This window comes from Vulpes vulpes, chromosome 15 (genome assembly GCF_048418805.1).
Source record: "Vulpes vulpes isolate BD-2025 chromosome 15, VulVul3, whole genome shotgun sequence".
NCBI classification, from domain to species: Eukaryota; Metazoa; Chordata; class Mammalia; order Carnivora; family Canidae; genus Vulpes; species Vulpes vulpes.
In genome coordinates this window covers 4,379,162-4,397,157 of record NC_132794.1, presented here as the reverse complement: position 1 = coordinate 4,397,157, position 17,996 = coordinate 4,379,162, and the positions used below count along the sequence as shown (strand labels likewise).

Here is a 17,996-nt window from a genome sequence, read left to right as displayed (position 1 = left end):
CTGAAGCCACGAAGGCCGCTCCCAGAGACAGTTCTCTCCTTACTTACTCAGGCTGAGGTGCGAGTCCACTGCCCATGTCGGTGACCCACTTGCACACCTCGTCGCATCAGGGTGAGAGATGCGACGACATCCTAATAGCTCTAGAAATACTGTCTTGTGTTTGCGTGTCAGCCTCGCGCAGCATCCACGCGGATCTTCTCTCTACCGTTCCAATTTTAGAAATACTATCTTATTTTTACAACAGAGCCGTACAGACAGGGAAAATAACTGCGTTGTAGGAAGAAGGTCTGTTGTAGGCTTCTGCGTTACTGTCCTTGATCAGAAGCTTGTGTGTGGTTGAGCCACGAAAAAAATTAAACGCAAAGAGAAACCGTTTTGTACCTCGGGCCCGGCATCTCCCTGGGGTCACTCCTCGTCTACACCGCGAGTCACGGGGCTGCTGTCCTTGTTTCTCCTACAGCCATCCAGTTCCCTGGAGACGTTCTTTGATTCTCTGGTGGCGCAGGCGAAGATCCCCAACGTCTTCTCCATGCAGATGTGCGGGGCGGGGCTGCCCGTAGCTGGATCTGGTACCAACGGAGGTAGTCTTGTGGGTATCTTTTAGTCTTCAAGGGGGAAAAAAAAAATCACAATTTAATCGGGCAGTTTTTCTGTTTTATTAACACCCTGGTGGAAGAATTAGACATAGAAGCATACTTAAGTACTGTGGAATTTGGATAACCCTCCTTTTACGACATTTAAAAAAAAAATGGCTAAAATTAGGTATTATTTTTATCTTTCCTAATTATCCTGCCACCCACAAGATGATTCTCATGGCTTCTTCAAATTCCATTAGAGCATTTTGAAATTTTTCCTTTGAAGGGTAACTTTTTTGATGGGTGGAGGAGGAGGGGCAATGAGGAATGAGGAACAGTAGGGGCTACTGAGGCAGGTGGGCCTCACTCGGGGTTGACCCGCTGGTGGAGGGTAATGCCGGTGGTTTCCTAAACTGGATGGGGAGACGGGGACACCTGTGTGTCCTTTCTCTGCACGTGCACTCGCAGCAGGAAGTTTTCTAGTGAAACACATGGATTGAAGGCATCAGCACTGTGCATGTGCTGTAGCCTGAGTGTCCCCTCTTGATGGACTCTGTGCCCAAATGTTCTAAACCAGGAGGTAACAGGGACAGGAAGGGCCCCTCAGAGCGGGTGCTGACAATCCCCTAATCATCCAACTGTGAGAAGCAAATACTGTTACTGGCATTTGCCTACAGTACACCCAATCTTAATACCTGATTTGCCCCCTTTTCAGGATAGAGGACAGCCTAGGATTCGTGGGGTGAGGTTTTATAGTGTTGCAACATGAAGTTTTGATGAGGGCAGCGCATCTGTTCTGCTTTCCGTGCAGATGCGTGAGGTTATAAGTCCTCCTAAGTCTTCCGAAGAACTAAATTATTGTGGGTCAATGTGGCTCATCGTTTTACCTCATTTGTTTGGGGGTGAATCTCGGTATTGGAAGGCTAGAATTGTATGTACTTCCTTTACATGAGGGAAACCACCAGAGCCTCTTGATTACATGAGGGCATAATATTGTTCAACCCTGGGGTACGTGGCCCTCAGACGTTCCCTGTTTAATTTTCAAGCATGTGTGTTGTGTGACATCATCCCAATGGGAAGGTCCTGATTCCGGCGAGGCTCCACCCTTCTGATCGTATGCTTCTCTGTGTATGTAACCTGCTGATGTGCCTCCGTATATTTAGTCTCTTAGACCCGTCAATATTTTTCTTCTCAGGTCCTGGGTGGAATTGAACCGAGTTTGTACAAAGGAGACATCTGGTATACCCCTATTAAGGAGGAGTGGTATTATCAGATAGAAATTCTGAAGTTGGAAATTGGAGGCCAGAGTCTGAATCTGGACTGCAGAGAGGTATTTACCCTTGTGATGTCTTTGTGTCTCGGTACCTGGGTCACTTTTTAATACTACAGCGGGGACCTGGATAGGAAATTAGAAGGTACAGGGGCGCCTGGGTGGTGCAGCCGGTTTAGCATCTGATTCTCGGTTTCGGCTCAGGTCGTGATCTCCGGGTATTGGGGTTGAGCCCCACCTGGGGCTCCACAGTCAGCGGGGAGTCTGCTTGGATTCTCTTCTTTCTTTGCCCGCCTCCCCCGCTCCATCCACACTCACTCTTTCTCTAAAATAAATACATTAAAAAAAAAAAAAGAAAATTTGGAAGTACACTACATTATAAGACAAATGAAAGATTCATCACACTAAAAGTTATAGGGCCGTGATAATGATGAACTCCTCCTTCCAGAAAATTTGCTTCCTTCTAGTCACTTGGCTTCATAGGGAGAAATTAGCATAAGATGGTATGTGTGAAGAGCACCATTTCATTGTTCATCTGGGCCTGATGGTTCCTGGAGATGGACTAAGCAGGTTTTCATCGGTGCAAGGGAAAGAACAGGGACTAGAAAAAAAAAACAAATGAAACCCAAAATGAGTCACCAGCTTTATCCTCCATTCATCCCCCCGCCTCTCAGCTCTCACTCCAGGACAACTGATGCTCTGAGGAGCGGCGTGTCCTGACTGCCCTGACTGTCCTCTGACAGGAGCAGACGTGCAGAGCTGAGGCGTCGAGTCATGTAGGAACCCCGTTCTCACCCTATATACATCTGGCTTATTTGTGGTCATAACAGCATTATGATGAGGCCAGTTTGAGGGAGTCCGTCTCCTACAACATCTGCAGGATGGTTTATAAAAGCTGCCAGCATTTCATTCTGTTCCTTTCTCATGAACCATCCCCTTGTACCACGGTTCCCATACACACAGATGCTTCTGTGAAACCCATCAGAGCTCCAGGGAGCAGTGCTCCTTCCCTCTGGGGTGCTCCCTCCCACTGCAGTGGTTTCCAGTCCTAAGGCCACGAAGCTGGGTTTATTGTCAGAGGCACTTACTTTCCATTAAAGAATCCAGGGGTCGAATCAAAGGGGAGGTCCTGTAACACGACACAAACTCTGTGTGCTGATTTTGTAGGATTTGTATAATGGTAATTAGTGTTGTCATTTTGATCTGGAAAGACAAATGGCTCTTCCCCCTTCTGCTCTTGGGGGATCCTCAACAAGGACATCTGGGCACCTCCAAAACGAGGAGGTTTCTGCATGGGGAGAGCTGTCGATTTTGGTCATGTCACTTCCCTTTCCTCTGTTTCCTTATCTGGGAAGCGAGAACGTTGGGCTAGATCCAAGTTCTGAGAAGACACTGTGGGTTTAGCCAGGAGTGAGGTACCCTGGCTGTGGCTGCGTATGGCAGACCCACAGTGACAGCAGGCTGGTATCCCATGTCATGTCGCTCACGTGCCTTTTCCCCACCAACTCTCCTCTGTTGTAGTATAACGCAGACAAGGCCATCGTGGATAGCGGTACCACGCTTCTGCGCCTGCCCCAGAAGGTGTTCAATGCGGTGGTTGAAGCCGTGGCCCGCACATCTCTGGTGAGTCCTCAGGGTGCTCGTCAACCTCGGAGAACACCACCGGGTTATGGCCACATCTGGGGGGAGTACTGCTGTGTATTCTCATAGTCTTCATCTGAGCATTTTGAGGAGTTGAATTTTTTTTTTTTTAACTATTACTTACTAAGTTCACAGTCTTACTTTTAACTAGCACAGAATTTCTTCACATTAACCTCAGGGGACTTGAATCTGAAGGTGTCATGCTGTTTAGTATTTCAAATAACAGTGTCGTGGATGTAGTACTGTTTTTTTTAATCTAGAAAAAAAGCCGCTTGGTAATGTTCTATATTAAATAGTGAACCAGGAATACATTTGCGGTCTTTAAAACAAAACACATGAACTAGAAAATCGTACTATTTTTTTTTTTTTTTTTTGGTTTTCATCCAAGCCGTGCTGGGGTTTTAATTCTTCTGTAAAAGAATGTGATTCTTTTTACAGAAGACAAAGGTCAATCAACCAGTGTAGTAATTATTAAAATCACGCTCAAGGGCAACATGCGTTTTGGAGAACAGGCTGACAGTATTCCAGTATGGCCCCAACTTTCCAGTTGGTTCGGGGCAAAAGGTGGACCAGAGTTATTGATGGAGAAGAACACAGCTTCAGGGGTCTGGTGGACTTGAATGTAGACTGGTTTCTGCTCTTTCCTAGCTGGGTGCCTGGGGTGGGCTTCGGGTGCTCCGAGTATCCACGTTCTCATCGCGGGGCTGTCCGGAGGGCTGGGGTAGGGTGCGCCCCACACGGTGGTGCCCCCGAAGAGAAGCATCTCATGTCCCAACCACGGTGCTGCTGCTGTTTGTTTGAACGTGAGACAAACATCCCTCTCAGCTTCTTGGGTGTTTTCATAAGCGTCTGTCTGTACAGGGCCACCCTTGCAAGGTCACCAAAACCACTGTCTCCTCCTGTCCAAAGTCTCAATCCTGGTCCTAACGCGGGGCTGACTGCCCCACTACTCCACTGGCCGAAATCAAAGAATGATGGGAAAATGCACAGCGGCTGCTCTGTTACAGGTTCCAAGCAGAAGCATGGGAGGGAGGAGGGGGTTTTTGGTTGTCCTGAGCCAAACTTCAGAAGTCTGCAACTGCCCTGGGAAGAGCAGCAGGCAAATCAAGAGAATGGCGAGTGGTGGCGAAAAAGCAGCAGCACAGAGGCCCTTTCTGAGCTTGAAAGGACTCCAAGGCAGCAGTGGTCAAAAGCCAGAGTCAAGCTCTGATCTTGTCTCATATCTGCTGAATCAGAAAAAAACGGCAAGTAAAGTTTTTAGTGCCCTAAATTCAGAATGCTGGCTGAAAAATCAGACCACGCTTAAAATACGAAGCCATATGCTGATCTCCTTCAGTAGTGAAAATGTCCTCAGCAGACCTGACACGAGCATCTTGGGGCTGAGTATTCTGGGCTGTACGTGTGTCAGGACCATCCGCAGGAATGCTCAAGGCGAGCGTGTGAGCCCCGCACGCCCGTGGGCTGCCCTGCCTCTGCGCAGCCCGTGACTCCAGCCCCGGTGGGAGCTGGGCGAGCCCCCCGGGGGGCATCGCAGCCCCTGGTTAGCGGCGGCTGACTTTGTGAGAAGGCCACGAGGGAGAAGACATGAGATCGCAGGATTTGTTGGCCTTGTCTAAAATTATCCTCGCATTGCTGAGCGTGTGTCGGGAAGAGGAGGACCCGAGAAGGCTCTCTGTCTTGGGCAGGGAGAGCGCAGCCAGTGTGGACTGGGTCCCTGCCTGGACCAAAGACGGGCCTGGTCTTTTTCTCCTGTGGTGGAGGAGAGTTTCTTTCTAGTTAAGGGAATGACTGGCTTGGGGGAGGTAGATGCAGTGCAAATGTTGGGCTCTGTCTCCTGGTCCGGTTTGTTCAGATGGGATTTCAGGAATGCATGATTTATAGGTCTGTATCTTGAAATGGGCCTTGTGGGGAGTTCTGGGTATAGCAACCTGGGCTCCCCCTCTTCATAGCTGTAGCCCCCTTGTGTTCAGACCACTGCTCCCCTATCTTTAAAATCAGATGCAGGATGATACCTGCTTCTGACTCTAAGCTCTGTGATCTGAGGGTCAAAACTGTCCCCCAATGACATGTGGCTTAGCCTCCAGGGAGGCCCTTAGATGCACAGACATCTCTTTGGAGGCAGGTCCCCCATCTGATTGGGAGTTGTGCCCCTTAGTTGAGTTACCGGGGCCCCTCGGCCTGATCCTTCATCTGCAAATTAGAGCTGTGACTGGGCACTGATTGGGGGCTCCCTGCCCTGGGTGCAGGCCCAGCCACCCTCACCTTAGCCCATCCTCAGGTCCAGCAAATGACTGCCCCATCCTTATCAACTCATCTGGCAAGGGATTTTGCCCTCTGATAAATATGGTTCAAATCAACGTAACTTTTTCAAAAAGTAAAGATATATTAACGCCTTTAATATATTAAAGATATATTAACAAATTTTACTAACTGGTCACTAACAGTTTCCATTATGGATGTTCCATGCAATGGATGAAAAACCCCAAGGCATTTTCTCCCCATTGTCTGGCCCAGGAGGGTGGGAGGGTAGGTGGGCTCGCAGCTGCCATATGTGGTTCTGCAGCACGGGGCACCCAGAGTTCGTCCAGTGACCCCTGGTTTTCTCAGTTCTTGCCCTGCTTGGTCTCCGCACCATCCCTGCTTGCCTGTCTTACCTTCTCTCCACTTTCATAGCAGCCTCCTTCCTGACTTCCCATCCCTGCGCCCTCTTCATGGGTGTCTCCTTTGCTGGCCTGATCCAGGGTGGGTCCTAGGCCCCTCTCTTCTTCCTGTATTATCTCGGAAGGGATCCCACCCGAGCCACATCATCACTTCCCATCCGCCCATCAGTGACTCCAGGGTGCGCCTGGCTAGACAGGAGTTTAGACTCATCCGGTGGGTATGCAAGTCCCACTTGGACTCCAGAGTCACACCCGCTTGCCGCAAAGCTCAGATCTCTGACAAATGATTTCTGATGAAGACACCAAGGCCATGAAGATACCCTCGGACCCTCAGCTCCTGCTCCTTCCTATTGGTACACCAGCCCCCCCAGCTGCCATCTGTTTTATCCAGTGAGGCAGCTTCCATGCTCTGCCCGCCCTCCCTCAGTCTCATCTCCTACCACCTCTGGCCCTTAGCTCAGCTTCCTAGGGATGTTCTCTTGACTGTCACCCCTTATTCCGGGTACTTCTCTCCTACCCTGCCCTGTCCCAAGCTCTCCTTGCCCCGCCCCATCCCATGCTCCCCTAACTACCCCCATCCCCTGCTCTCCTAGCCCTGCCCCTGCTCCCCTAGCCCCGCCCCATCCCCTGCTCTCCTAGCCCTGCCCCAGCTCCTCTAGTCTTGCCCGGTCCCTGCTCTCCTAGCTCACATAAGCTGCAGGATAGGACTGCTCCAGAACCTTCCCTCACCCTGGTGAGATGGCAGGAGTTATTTGTAGTTAACTTGGCGCCTTTGAGACTAGTGGGCATGTGCAGGAGGCATCACCTGTCCTGGGATTCGGTAGACCTGTGACCTGAGGCTCAGGTGGGCGCGCTTGTGTTCTTGGCTGTTCGTTTTCCCCACAGATGTTTCCCGAGCTTCTCCTGCGGGCGAGGTGTCAGACCTGTAAGCTCTAAGACAATACAACCCACGTCCTTAGAGGTCCTGAGACAACGCGATCTCTGGCCTTAGAGGACTCAGATGCTAGTGTGCGAAAGAGAACAGAAGCAGTTACACCCCTGACTGTGGAGCTGTAACTGCTACGAGCAGAAGGACCTGGGGGACAGAGCTACGTGTGGGGTGGGTTTCCTGGAAGGTGGCATCTGAGCTGATGCCTAGAGAAAGAGAAGGATGTTCCAGAAGAGCAGAGAGCCCCACCCCCCAGGGCTCAGTACCAGGAGGAAGAGTGCTGCGCTCCTAATTCAAAGGAGAGGTGATGCCCAAGAGGGCCGGAGGGCCCCATGTAGGATGTGTTCCGTCTTCTAAAGGGTCACTGCGCAGACCCTGGGCGGACTGCAGCACCCCTGTGTGCTCTGGTTTCCTCAACTATGAAGAAGGTGGGGGGGTCAGGGGGTGATGTTACTGCACCCACGGGGCTTCTGGAGGAGCAACTGGGGCAGCAGAGGGCTCCCAGCCCGACCTGACACCTGTAGATGCTCTCCGTGCCCGGGGAGCTGAATAGCTAAGGATTTGTCATCCCCGTTCCCCTTCCCGAGGCCGGCTGCCTCGGCCCCACCGTCCGAGGGAAACACTGCTTACTGCTGCAGGCATCTGGCACGGGATGAGGGGGGCCGGGAGCTGTTTCCTGTTGATGCGCCAGACTAGTCATGCTTTCTCACGTGATCTCGTTTTGTCCAGATTCCAGAATTCTCTGATGGTTTCTGGACTGGGTCCCAGCTGGCTTGCTGGACGAATTCGGAGACACCTTGGTCTTACTTCCCTAAAATCTCCATCTACCTGAGAGACGAGAACTCCAGCCAGTCGTTCCGCATAACCATCCTGCCTCAGGTATGAACAGGGACCTGTGCGTCCCTCCCTAAACACGCGACACCCAGAAGTAATAAGGCACTTCGTGGGTACTGCGCCCGGGTGGGTACCGCATCTCTGCTAGGTGTCGATGGCCACATGACGCTGTGTAACAAACGGCCACAAACCTGGGCGGCCCTCATCAGCTCTTGAGTCCGGGCAGACGTGCTCCTCTCGGGAGGCTGGTCGACACGTCTGGTCAGCTGGTGGCCCACCAGCCCTCTAGGGTGGCCTTGCTCATGGTGAGGCCGCTTGGCAGTGGAGCGATGGGGCCACTGACTCCCACCTTGGGGGACACGTCCCCTGCACCGCGGGCCACCCTGTCCTTCGCTGTGCACCCTCCCGGGGCGGAGGCATCCCAGGTTCCCCGGGCTGGGGAGGTGGACCCACCTGCCAGCAGAAGGGACTGGCCGCACAGTCACATCCCAAGGGCCTGACAGCACAGGAGGCCAAGAATTGAGGACATTTGTGCAACATCCACCGTGGCACCAAAGTATGTTCTTTTATTTATTTATTTTTAAAGATTTTATGTATTTATTCATGAGAGACAGAAACAGATAGAGAAGCCATGGGGGAAGCAGGCTCCCTGCGGAGTAGGAGCCCAATGTGGGACTCGATCCCAGGACCTGAGCTGAAGGCAGATGCTTAGCCGCTTAGCCACCCAGGGGCTCCAGGATATGTTGTTTTAAAGAGGGGCCTAAAACTGGACCTTCAGAGAGAGGAAGACGTCCCTTTGTTTTCCACGTTCAGTACATCATTGGTGCCTCCCTGCTCGGCCACGCTTCTCGCCTCCCCCCACGTTCCCGAGGCTCCGGCTCAGGTCCCCCTCAGGGACGTCCAGGTGGGCGCCGTGTAGTCCAGTCCTCTCCTCACTGCCCTTAGTACCGTGGCAGCCTGCGGCCTCCTGTCCCTGCTGTGAGCCAGCACTGAGCCCGGCTAACTGCGTACACGTGCCCTTTCCCTGAGGCGCCCCCCCCCCGCCCCCGGGCCTCAGGGGACCCTTCCCCGGCCTCCAGCCTGCCTCCTGCTGTGCCCCTGACCCTCCACTCACTGGGTCAGTGTCCTCCTGGGCTTCGTGCTCGCTCTGCTGCCCTGACCTTTGCTTGTGCCACCCCCAGCCTGAATGCCCTCTCCTCCGCACGCCCTCTGCATATCCAGATTCTTCCCATCCTTCAACATCCAACCCAAACAACCCCTCTTTTGTTGAACTTCTGCTGAGCAGAATAACCCATTTGTGAGCCCGCCCTTCAGACGGGTAACGCGTGTCTGCTCACCCGGTGTGCGGTCATCCCTCGAGGGGGTGTTTTGTGCTGTTGCCTTTTTCATTTGACTTCTGTTTTTGTTTTTGCTTTTTTTTTTTTTTTAAAGCACATACACACACTTAGAGCTCTTTCTCGGTTACATTAATTCCTTGAAGATGAGAACCCTGAGATCAAAGGTCCTTGCTCCTTCCCTGGCATGAGCGCACAGTGGAGGCCAGTGTGTAATCATTGTTTGTTTGGGTTTTTTTAAGATTTTTAAAATTTGTTTATTCATGAGAGAGACAGAGATATAAGCAGAGGGAGAAGCAGGCTCCCTGCGGGGACCCCGATGTGGGACTTGATCCCAGGACCCCGGATCACACCCTGAGCTGAAGACAGACGCTCAACCACTGAGCCACCTAGGTGCCCTCACTGGTTTCTTTCTTTCTTTCTTTCTTTCTTTCTTTCTTTCTTTCTTTCTTTCTTTCTTTTTTTTTTTTTTCTGAACACACAGATCAATGTGTCTTTGTTATGATTTGGTGACTTTGGGATAAAGGGGATGGAATTGGGGGACAGGGAAGGAGGAGTACTTTGAGGAGAAAAAAGGAAGTGCTACTACCACCTTTCCCCTTGTCCACTTCCTACGTGGGGACACGTGCCCTCCAGGAAGGGCAGGTTCCTGAGGAAGGTTGCTTGAGAGGCTCAGGAGAAACAGGGCTGGACAGAGGATGCCTGCACACCCTGAGAACCTGAGGCTTGAGTTTCATGCTCATTTCCGCCCCTGACGCATGCTGTAACTCTGAGCAGATCACTGAGCCCTTTCTCCGTCTGTCCCTTTAACCATAAAGGGAGAAATCCTAATACTTGCCAAAGACATTTTCCCTGCATACAGCGATATGTTCTCTGCATCTTTAAAATAATTTATTTTTATGATTAAATTTTGGTGGGTCGAACAGCACGACGTGGACATTATTTCCTCAGTGTGGTTCATAACTAAAGTCGAAGCCTCACTTCGGGACAGAGATGAGCATGTAATTGTAAATAAATGGCAGGGGGGCTGGTTGGCAGACTCGGGAACTCAGGAGAAGCAGAAGAAAACACAGGCATTTGGGGGGAAATCTGTTCCATCCGGGGCAGCCAATAGCCACCAGGGTGGGAAGGTCGCTGGGGGCTTAGCAGCTGGTCCCAGGACCCAGCACGGCCGAGTGTGGAAATACAGTGCGGGGCTTTGGGAGATTTTGCCTTTGCTTTTTGTTATCTCTGCGTTCTGAGAATTCAGTAGTATTCTCACGAGACTGTAGATATATTTTGGTTGACTTTGACATGTTCACATTTTTGGTTTTTAAAAATCTGCTTTCCCTGCTGTTTTCCTGATTTTTTTTTTTTAAGATTTTATTTATCTATTCATGAGAGACACACAGAGAGAGGCAGAGACACAGGCAGAGGGAGAAGCAGGCTCCCTGCAGGGAGTCCGATGTGGGACTGAATCCTGGGACCCCGGGGTCACGACCTGAGCCAAAGGCAGATGCTCCACTGAGCTTAGCACCCAGGCATCCCTGTTTTCCTGATTTCTTACTCAAACTTTACCATTTCGTCTTCTTTCCATTGCCTCTTTGGAAAAGGCTTTGTTGGGCAGTTGTGAACCATCACGTGCCAATAACCTCACAAGCTCCGTGTGCCACTGACACAGCCCTCGGGGTCAGTGCTGGGTTGGGGGGGGGGGTCATCTCCTAACACTGCAGCTCTGCCTGCCTGCCATCCATCCCTCACATTTAGGGGCAATCGTCAGGGCCCCTTCCCTCCGAAGTCTGAGGATGAGGCCCCTGCCTAGGACCTTTTTGGCATCAGCAGCCCTAGATTGGCATATGCTCACTAGTGCAGAAGGGAGCTGTGTCAAAGGCAATTATCTTAAATTTCATCTGTCTCCGTTCTTTCCCCAAAACACATGGGCTGAATCTTTTCTGGCCTGTTTACAAAAGCAGCCCCCAACCCCAGCCCACAGGCAAATTCTGGTTTTCTTTTCCACATAACCCTAAAAATGTAAATAATTTCAGTCTACCACTGGTTGGTCTATTTGTGCTATTTTAGTTTAAGGCAGACAGTTTATTCTGAGATCCAGCAATACTTCAGCTTTCCCAGCGTGTTACAGCATTGACAGTCTGGAACTTTTATTGGCAGTCAGCTGGGACGCACATACAAAGAGTAAAAGATACAAATTCAGTCTGCATATTTTTGCATTGGTATCATCAGTTACATGCTATGTGATAATTGACTGGGTTTTATTATAGAATTAGTTCCTTCTGAGGTAGGGGTGTGTTGTGTGTGTCTGTGTGTGTGTCTGTGGATCCATGTACATTCCTAGTGTTTGCTTGTAGAGAGGTAGGGGAGGGTGCTGTCGCAGCCCCCAATGTATCCCCGGCCTTTGCCTCATTCACGTTGATCGTGTGAAGTTGCATGTTTCATTTGATGCTGATCAAGCTTAGGGCCGCTTATTCGTGTCACAGGCACCCTTCGAGGCCCTCCTGTGTGCCCACCATACCCCCGAAGCCTAGACACCAGGAGCAGAGCGAAGCATAGAATGAAGGGTTCCTTGCCTCGGAGGAGGGCTTGCAGACAGACGAACCACTCAGGCAGGGTTCTGACTGTGGGCTCTGTTCCCTGGACCCAGCCGCTGGCCCGTGTCCAGCCATTGACGACGCCAGGGGCTGCCACAGCTCTGTCCTTGCTCACCCCCTGCCTGTCAGCCCCTGTCTCTCACATTGTCCGTATGCTGGCAAGGGCAGTGAAGCTCATCTTCCTCGGGTGTCAGTTTGACTGTAGGCGCTCTCTCCAGTCCTACTTCTGGTTTCCTTTCCTGCTTGGGATGTTAAATAGTGCTCCTGTGTTTCCCACTCCTGGTGGCCGGTGCTCCATCTTGTCTGTGCTTTCCCTCCTGGCTGGCACCCCTTCCCTGTTGCCCCGCTGCAGCCCCTAAAAATCCCCACCCCTCGTGGTCCCTCAGGCCCCAGAGCCCCGGGTTCCCAAGCTTGTCCTCCAAAATCTTTCTTTGTGCTTTTACCACTTGAGGGCTGGTCAGTGCTCACAAGAAAGTCCTTTTTTCCTACTCATTTTGCCCTTTATTGCCTTTTTTTTTTTTTCAGATGTTTGGTATTTTGCCTTACTAAGCCACTCTATTCTCTTGGTTGCCTGCATTTGAATACTTTGCTGTTAAAAAAATAAAGGGATTGTTCTTACTGGTGTGACTTCGGTTTGCTCCCTAGTTGTTTAAAGTTTTGACCCCCAGCCCCCCAGGACCTCACGGGCCAGGTGTCGTGTTTATGGAGCATGCACAGCCCGTGCAAGAAATGGTCTCCATCCCTGTCGGCGCTTCCTACGTGGGGATGCTGTGTCTTCTCTTTGACACAGCTCTTCTTTCTCTGACTGAGGAAATAAATCATCCTGCTTCCTCCCTGCTGCCTACTCTTAAGCTCTCTCTGGCAGAGGATGACAAAGACGGCATCCTGGGGCCAGTTAGGAGCCATTGCAGTCTCTCAGAGAGAAGGGGATGCTAATGGTCCAGACTGGGGCTGTAGCCATGGGGATGGGAGCAGTGATTGGACTCAGATTCCATTTCAAAGGAAGGCCTGCAGCCTCTGGTTATGGTTTCCCTGTAGGGAATGAGATACTGGCCTGCTGCTGTAGGACCTGAGTAAGTGGGTGAATCACAGATTTATTGAAACGGAAGACCTTGAAAAATAGCAGATCTCCCAGATCTGTCCGGAGTTCAGTTTTTCTAATATTGCATTTGAGATGCCAGTTGAGTGGCGAGTAGGGCAGGTGGACGTAAAAGTGTGGCCATGGTGGCAAAGGTCTGGCTGGAGGTCAAGATTTGGGCATCAGCATAGAGCCCCAGGGTATCTTTAGGGCCATGGGGCCACAGGTGGGGGATGGCCACCAGGATGCCGGAGCCCTGGGGGTCCTCTGATGTTCAAAGGTGAGGAAGGCAAAGTGAACCCTACACGGGTGCCTGAGAAGGAGCAGCCAGTGTTGGGGGAAAGAAGAAACAACCCCTTCTCAGAGGCCAAGGGAAGGAAGGGTTTGGAGGGGGGAGAATTAGCTGGTCCATGGTACCATAGAGGGGCCCATCAGAGCACTTCCCACTCCACATTTACTTAACCTGCCTCCTCCCTGGATGGGAAGCTTCTAGGGCGCAGGGAATGTGTGTTCCTCAGCCCTGTTGCTGGTACTGAGGGAGGCATGTCTTGGCGATGCCATGTGCTAGATGGATGGACTGATGGATGGACAGCTGTATGGATGCACCTGTGAATATTTACAGGCGGCACACGTGTTTTTTATCCTCTCAGTAATGTCTGTCACCACGCTTGTGATGTCGTCTTCCAGATGACAATGTGATGTCATCCCCTTCCCTCCCTGTGTCCCGCCCCCGCCATGGCACCTGGGCAGGTTTGAACACTCCGCGGCCTTGACAGCTTGGTGATATTGCCCGATTCATGCTTTGTCCTGTTTGTTTGCTCTTTCCTCGTAAACAGCTGTACATCCAGCCCATGATGGGGGCTGGCCTGAATTATGAATGTTACCGATTCGGCATTTCACCTTCCACGAACGCGCTGGTGATCGGTGCTACCGTGATGGAGGGCTTCTACGTGGTCTTCGACAGAGCTCGGAAGAGGGTGGGCTTTGCAGCAAGCCCCTGTGCAGGTAAGCGATGCTTGCACTAGACAGGGAGCCCCAACTACATACAGTGCATCATGTCCCTTCACTAACTTGGAAGCAACTCTTGATGACGGGTGAGTTGCCTCCGAATTGTTCCCTGCAGACCCATCATCCGTGGTCAGTCTTATCAGTAAGACACACCACAGGATTGCAGAAAGGAGTACGTGAGGCCACCTGTGTAAAACGTTTAGTTCCATGCTTGACACCTGGCAAATGTGTGATCAGTGTTAGTATTACAGTTATCTTGCATTGGACTTAAAACAGTATTTCACACCCTAGAATAAAGGTGGGGGGCCTTGGAGAAGAATTACAGTTTTTTGATAGGAAAACCAAAATAAAGATCAGGGATAAGCTGTGTATTGTTTTCCCCTCAAAGAAATCTTGGTTGTTGTGCAATAAGGAATAAATGCTTATCATTGCTATTTCTTGAAATCCTAAAATGATGAGATCAAGAAGCATGTTTTTCTCCTACAACCCCATTGGAAAGCTGGTGTGAGGGTGAGTCAGCAGCATTGTTTTGCGGAGCCCAGCTTGAGGGCTGGGCCCGTGTTCGGGAAACCAGGAGGGAGGGCAGGAAAGCTGATGGGTGGGGAAACCCCCAAACTTGAAAATGTCTATGCATGAACAGTTTGCTGGAATGGAGTGTCCACACAGCTCCCGGGTCAGCGGGAGGGTCGGGTACTTCGGGCAGCAGCCCAGGCTAGCACTGCAAAGGCCAGTCCTGGACGTGGGCATGAGCTGGGGTCACTGGGGACGTGTGGAGGGAGCACGTGAGTCGGGCTTCTCGGTGGGATTTCAGGGGACTGACACATCCTGGCACATGGGATTCAGAGTTGGCGGGGAACATGCCAACGGAGAGAAAAATTAAGCAAATGTGTGGCAGCGAAAAGTACAGGCAGCGAGGACGTGGGACAGGAGAAATTTAGAGGCTGTGGGGCGGCACAGAGGATCACCACGTGGTGTGGGGATGGAGGTGCGACTTGGATGAAACGGTCCTTCAGGGACAGGAGTAGTGAGCGACAGGCATGAATGCCAGCTGTGCTGGTCACCTCGACCCCGACCAGGCTTTCACGGGGATCTAGAACCCACGGGGGGCGTCTGGGGGAGAGCCACGGAGATGAGGGTGTGCAGGCAAGACATCAAAGGAGCTCAGCTGATTTATCCCGGAGGGGGACATTTCAGGTCTTACCACCTGACTCAGGTTGGGGGTGGAATGGGAGTCATGGTAAGCGAAGCAGGTCGGGCATGCTTCCTATCCTTGTTTGGACACACCGGCGTTCCTGGAGGATAAAATAACAACTTGGAGCCTGGAAGGAGAGAAATATCGAGGGGAAAATGTAACATCTGGAACATGAGCCCAACTCATGTGCTGTAGAAATGAAACCACTCAACCCCATGTACACATTCGATGGTTGGCAAGTTCTATTTTTTTTTTTTTTTAAGATTTTATTTATTTATTCAGGAGAGACAGAGAGAGAGAGAGGCAGAGACACAGGCAGAGGGAGAAGCAGGCTTCCTGCGGGGTTCAGGATGTGGAACTCGATCCCAGGACCCTTGGATCCCGACCTGGGCCGAAGGCAGCTCAACCGCTGAGCCACCCAGGCGCCCCTGCAACTACTTTAAGTGTTAACGCAGCTCCCTCTGACTTTGTATTGGTGGGGAGGCTTGGAATCCTCGAGGCTTGTCATTTTGGCATCTCTGTTGGGAGGGAATATTTACCTTTTCAGAGTCCATTACCTGTTTTTAGCACATGAGGTATCCCTGGGGAAGACCTTTCTCTGTGCTGGGACCTGGGACTGTACAGTCAGAGACGCTACTCTGTCTCCCAGCTGTATTTTTGCATCTTGTAACCCAGAGAACTAAGCACTAAGGCAATTTCCCCCACAATTTCTGTTCTCTTGTTAAACACTATTAAAGTAGAGGCTACTATGGCAACAGCCGTTATATCGTCCACTTTACTTAATACCGCAGAGCGCGTAATCGCCGTGTCTCCTTAAGTGAATTGCTGTTGGAAGTAGTTTAATATTAAGTGTCTCCAGGCAAAGCAACATTCGCGCCTGCATTTCAACATGAATCCTTTGTTAGGTGTGCTTATGGAAGTTTATTATTATTATTATTTTGCTACTGTTTAAAAAAAGCATATTTAAGATTTTGGTACTTAAACATTTGATTTTTACCAGCAGCGGGAATATACATGGATATGTCTCCTCTTCTGTGCAAACTGTTTAGCCATTAAAGTAATTACTTCCCTCCAAGCTGCAATTAGGAGCCAGACAGTGGTCTATAGCGCTGTAATAAATGGAAGAGGTACACTGCCCTTTTTTTTTTTCTCTTTAAAAGTGTCTATTTTTAATTTATCACTTGCTTTAAATAACAAAATGATTTAAGTCCTAGGAAATCTCATGTGCTTTGTGCACACTTACGGAACACCCAGATTTAACAAATGCTAACATGTTGTCATATTTTCTTCAAAAATTTGTCATAGAAACAGAAAAGAAATACAGCTAAAGCCCCACCCCACTACCTTCCCCAGAATGACCCTTTATCCTGAAACTGGTGTAGATTCTTCTCATAATTACTATACACTTAAGATTCCACTGCATGGGGCACCTGGGGGCCTCCATCGGTTAAGCATCTGCCTTCGGCTCAGGTCGTGATCCCGGATCCCGGGATCGAGTCCCGCATCAAGCTCCCTACTCAGTGAGGAGTCTGCTTCTCCCTCTGCTTCTGCTCCTTCCTCTGCTTGTGCATGCTGTCAAATAAATAAAATCATAAATTAAAAAAAAAATTCACTACATAGTTGTAAGTGCCTTGGATTAGTTGTCTATTGCTTGGTAACAATTTAGCCCCGGATTTAGCAGCACTGTGTGACCTTGTGCAGGCACTGAGGGTCAGGAATCGAGGGGGCTTAGCTGGTGGTTCAGGTCTAGGGTCTCTCAGCAGGGTGGAGGGGGGTTCTGCTGGAAGCTCACTCATGTGGTAGGTGAGAGGAGCCCTCCATTCCTCGCCATTGGGACCTCACGCCAGGCTTCCCTACACATCCTTAAGATGAGCACCCAGTCACCCCAGAACAAGTGATTCCAGAGAGTGGAAGTGCAACAAAGCACCCGGGACAGAAGCCACAGTCTTTGCTCATCCAATTTTTTAAGTGACATGCTATCACTTGTGCCCTATTTTGTTGGTTGCACAGAACCACCCTGGCACAGTGTAGGAGGGGATTATATAAAAGTGAATACCAGGGAGCTGGGGTCATTGGAGTCACCTTAGAAGCTGTCTACTGGATACCTATAAATAAATGCCATATAACAAAACATAGATGGTTGGTTGTGGGGTTTGGCATTTTTAAAATGTATATGAATGCTCTATAGTACTGTGCCTATCCTTTTTCAGCCTGCCTTATTGCTCAGCATTACACATTTACTACATTTTTTGTGTTGGTGTGAATACTAGGTCACTTGTTTTGACTGCTGTAGTGTCCTCTTGTATGAATATCCCCAGGTCACTTACCATTCCTGCCTTGATTACCGTTTGGATTGTTTCTTTTTTTTTTTTTTTTAATTTTCTTTTTTTTTTAATTAATTAATTAATTAATTTATGATAGTCACACAGAGAGAGAGAGAGAGAGAGAGAGGCAGAGACACAGGCGGAGGGAGAAGCAGGCTCCATGCACCGGGAGCCTGATGTGGGATTCGATCCCGGGTCTCCAGGATCGCGCCCTGGGCCAAAGGCAGGCGCCAAACCGCTGCGCTACCCAGGGATCCCCTGGATTGTTTCTGATACTTGCAATTATAACTTGCAATGAGCATCTTCCTGCACACTATTAGGATCTTCTGAAGATGGGATTTCTAGATGGTTTGGTATGCCAGCCATCAGTGTTAATGGCTCCTGTCAGAGTTGTCTTCCAAGTAGCTGGACCATCAGATTACATAAGAATGTTCATTTCCTCAAAATATTATATTTGTTTTGTTTTTGTTATTTTGCTAATCTGTATGTATGAAATTGTGTCACAGGGTGATTACTTCTGAACTGATGGGCCTTTTTTTTTTTTTTTAAGGATTTATTATTTGAGAG

At 50.2% G+C, this 17,996-nt stretch overlaps 1 protein-coding gene across 1 annotated transcript in view; it reads left to right on the top strand.

Moving 5' to 3' along the window:
• Positions 1 to 17,996, top strand: part of BACE2 (beta-secretase 2) — an 84,106-nt gene that overhangs the window by 50,788 nt on the left and 15,322 nt on the right. Inside the window, exons 4-8 of the mRNA XM_025983356.2 lie at positions 461 to 589; positions 1,771 to 1,905; positions 3,367 to 3,468; positions 7,804 to 7,953; positions 13,742 to 13,910. Of these exons, the coding sequence (XP_025839141.2) occupies positions 461 to 589; positions 1,771 to 1,905; positions 3,367 to 3,468; positions 7,804 to 7,953; positions 13,742 to 13,910 (685 nt within the window). The remainder of the gene's footprint in view (positions 1 to 460; positions 590 to 1,770; positions 1,906 to 3,366; positions 3,469 to 7,803; positions 7,954 to 13,741; positions 13,911 to 17,996) is intronic.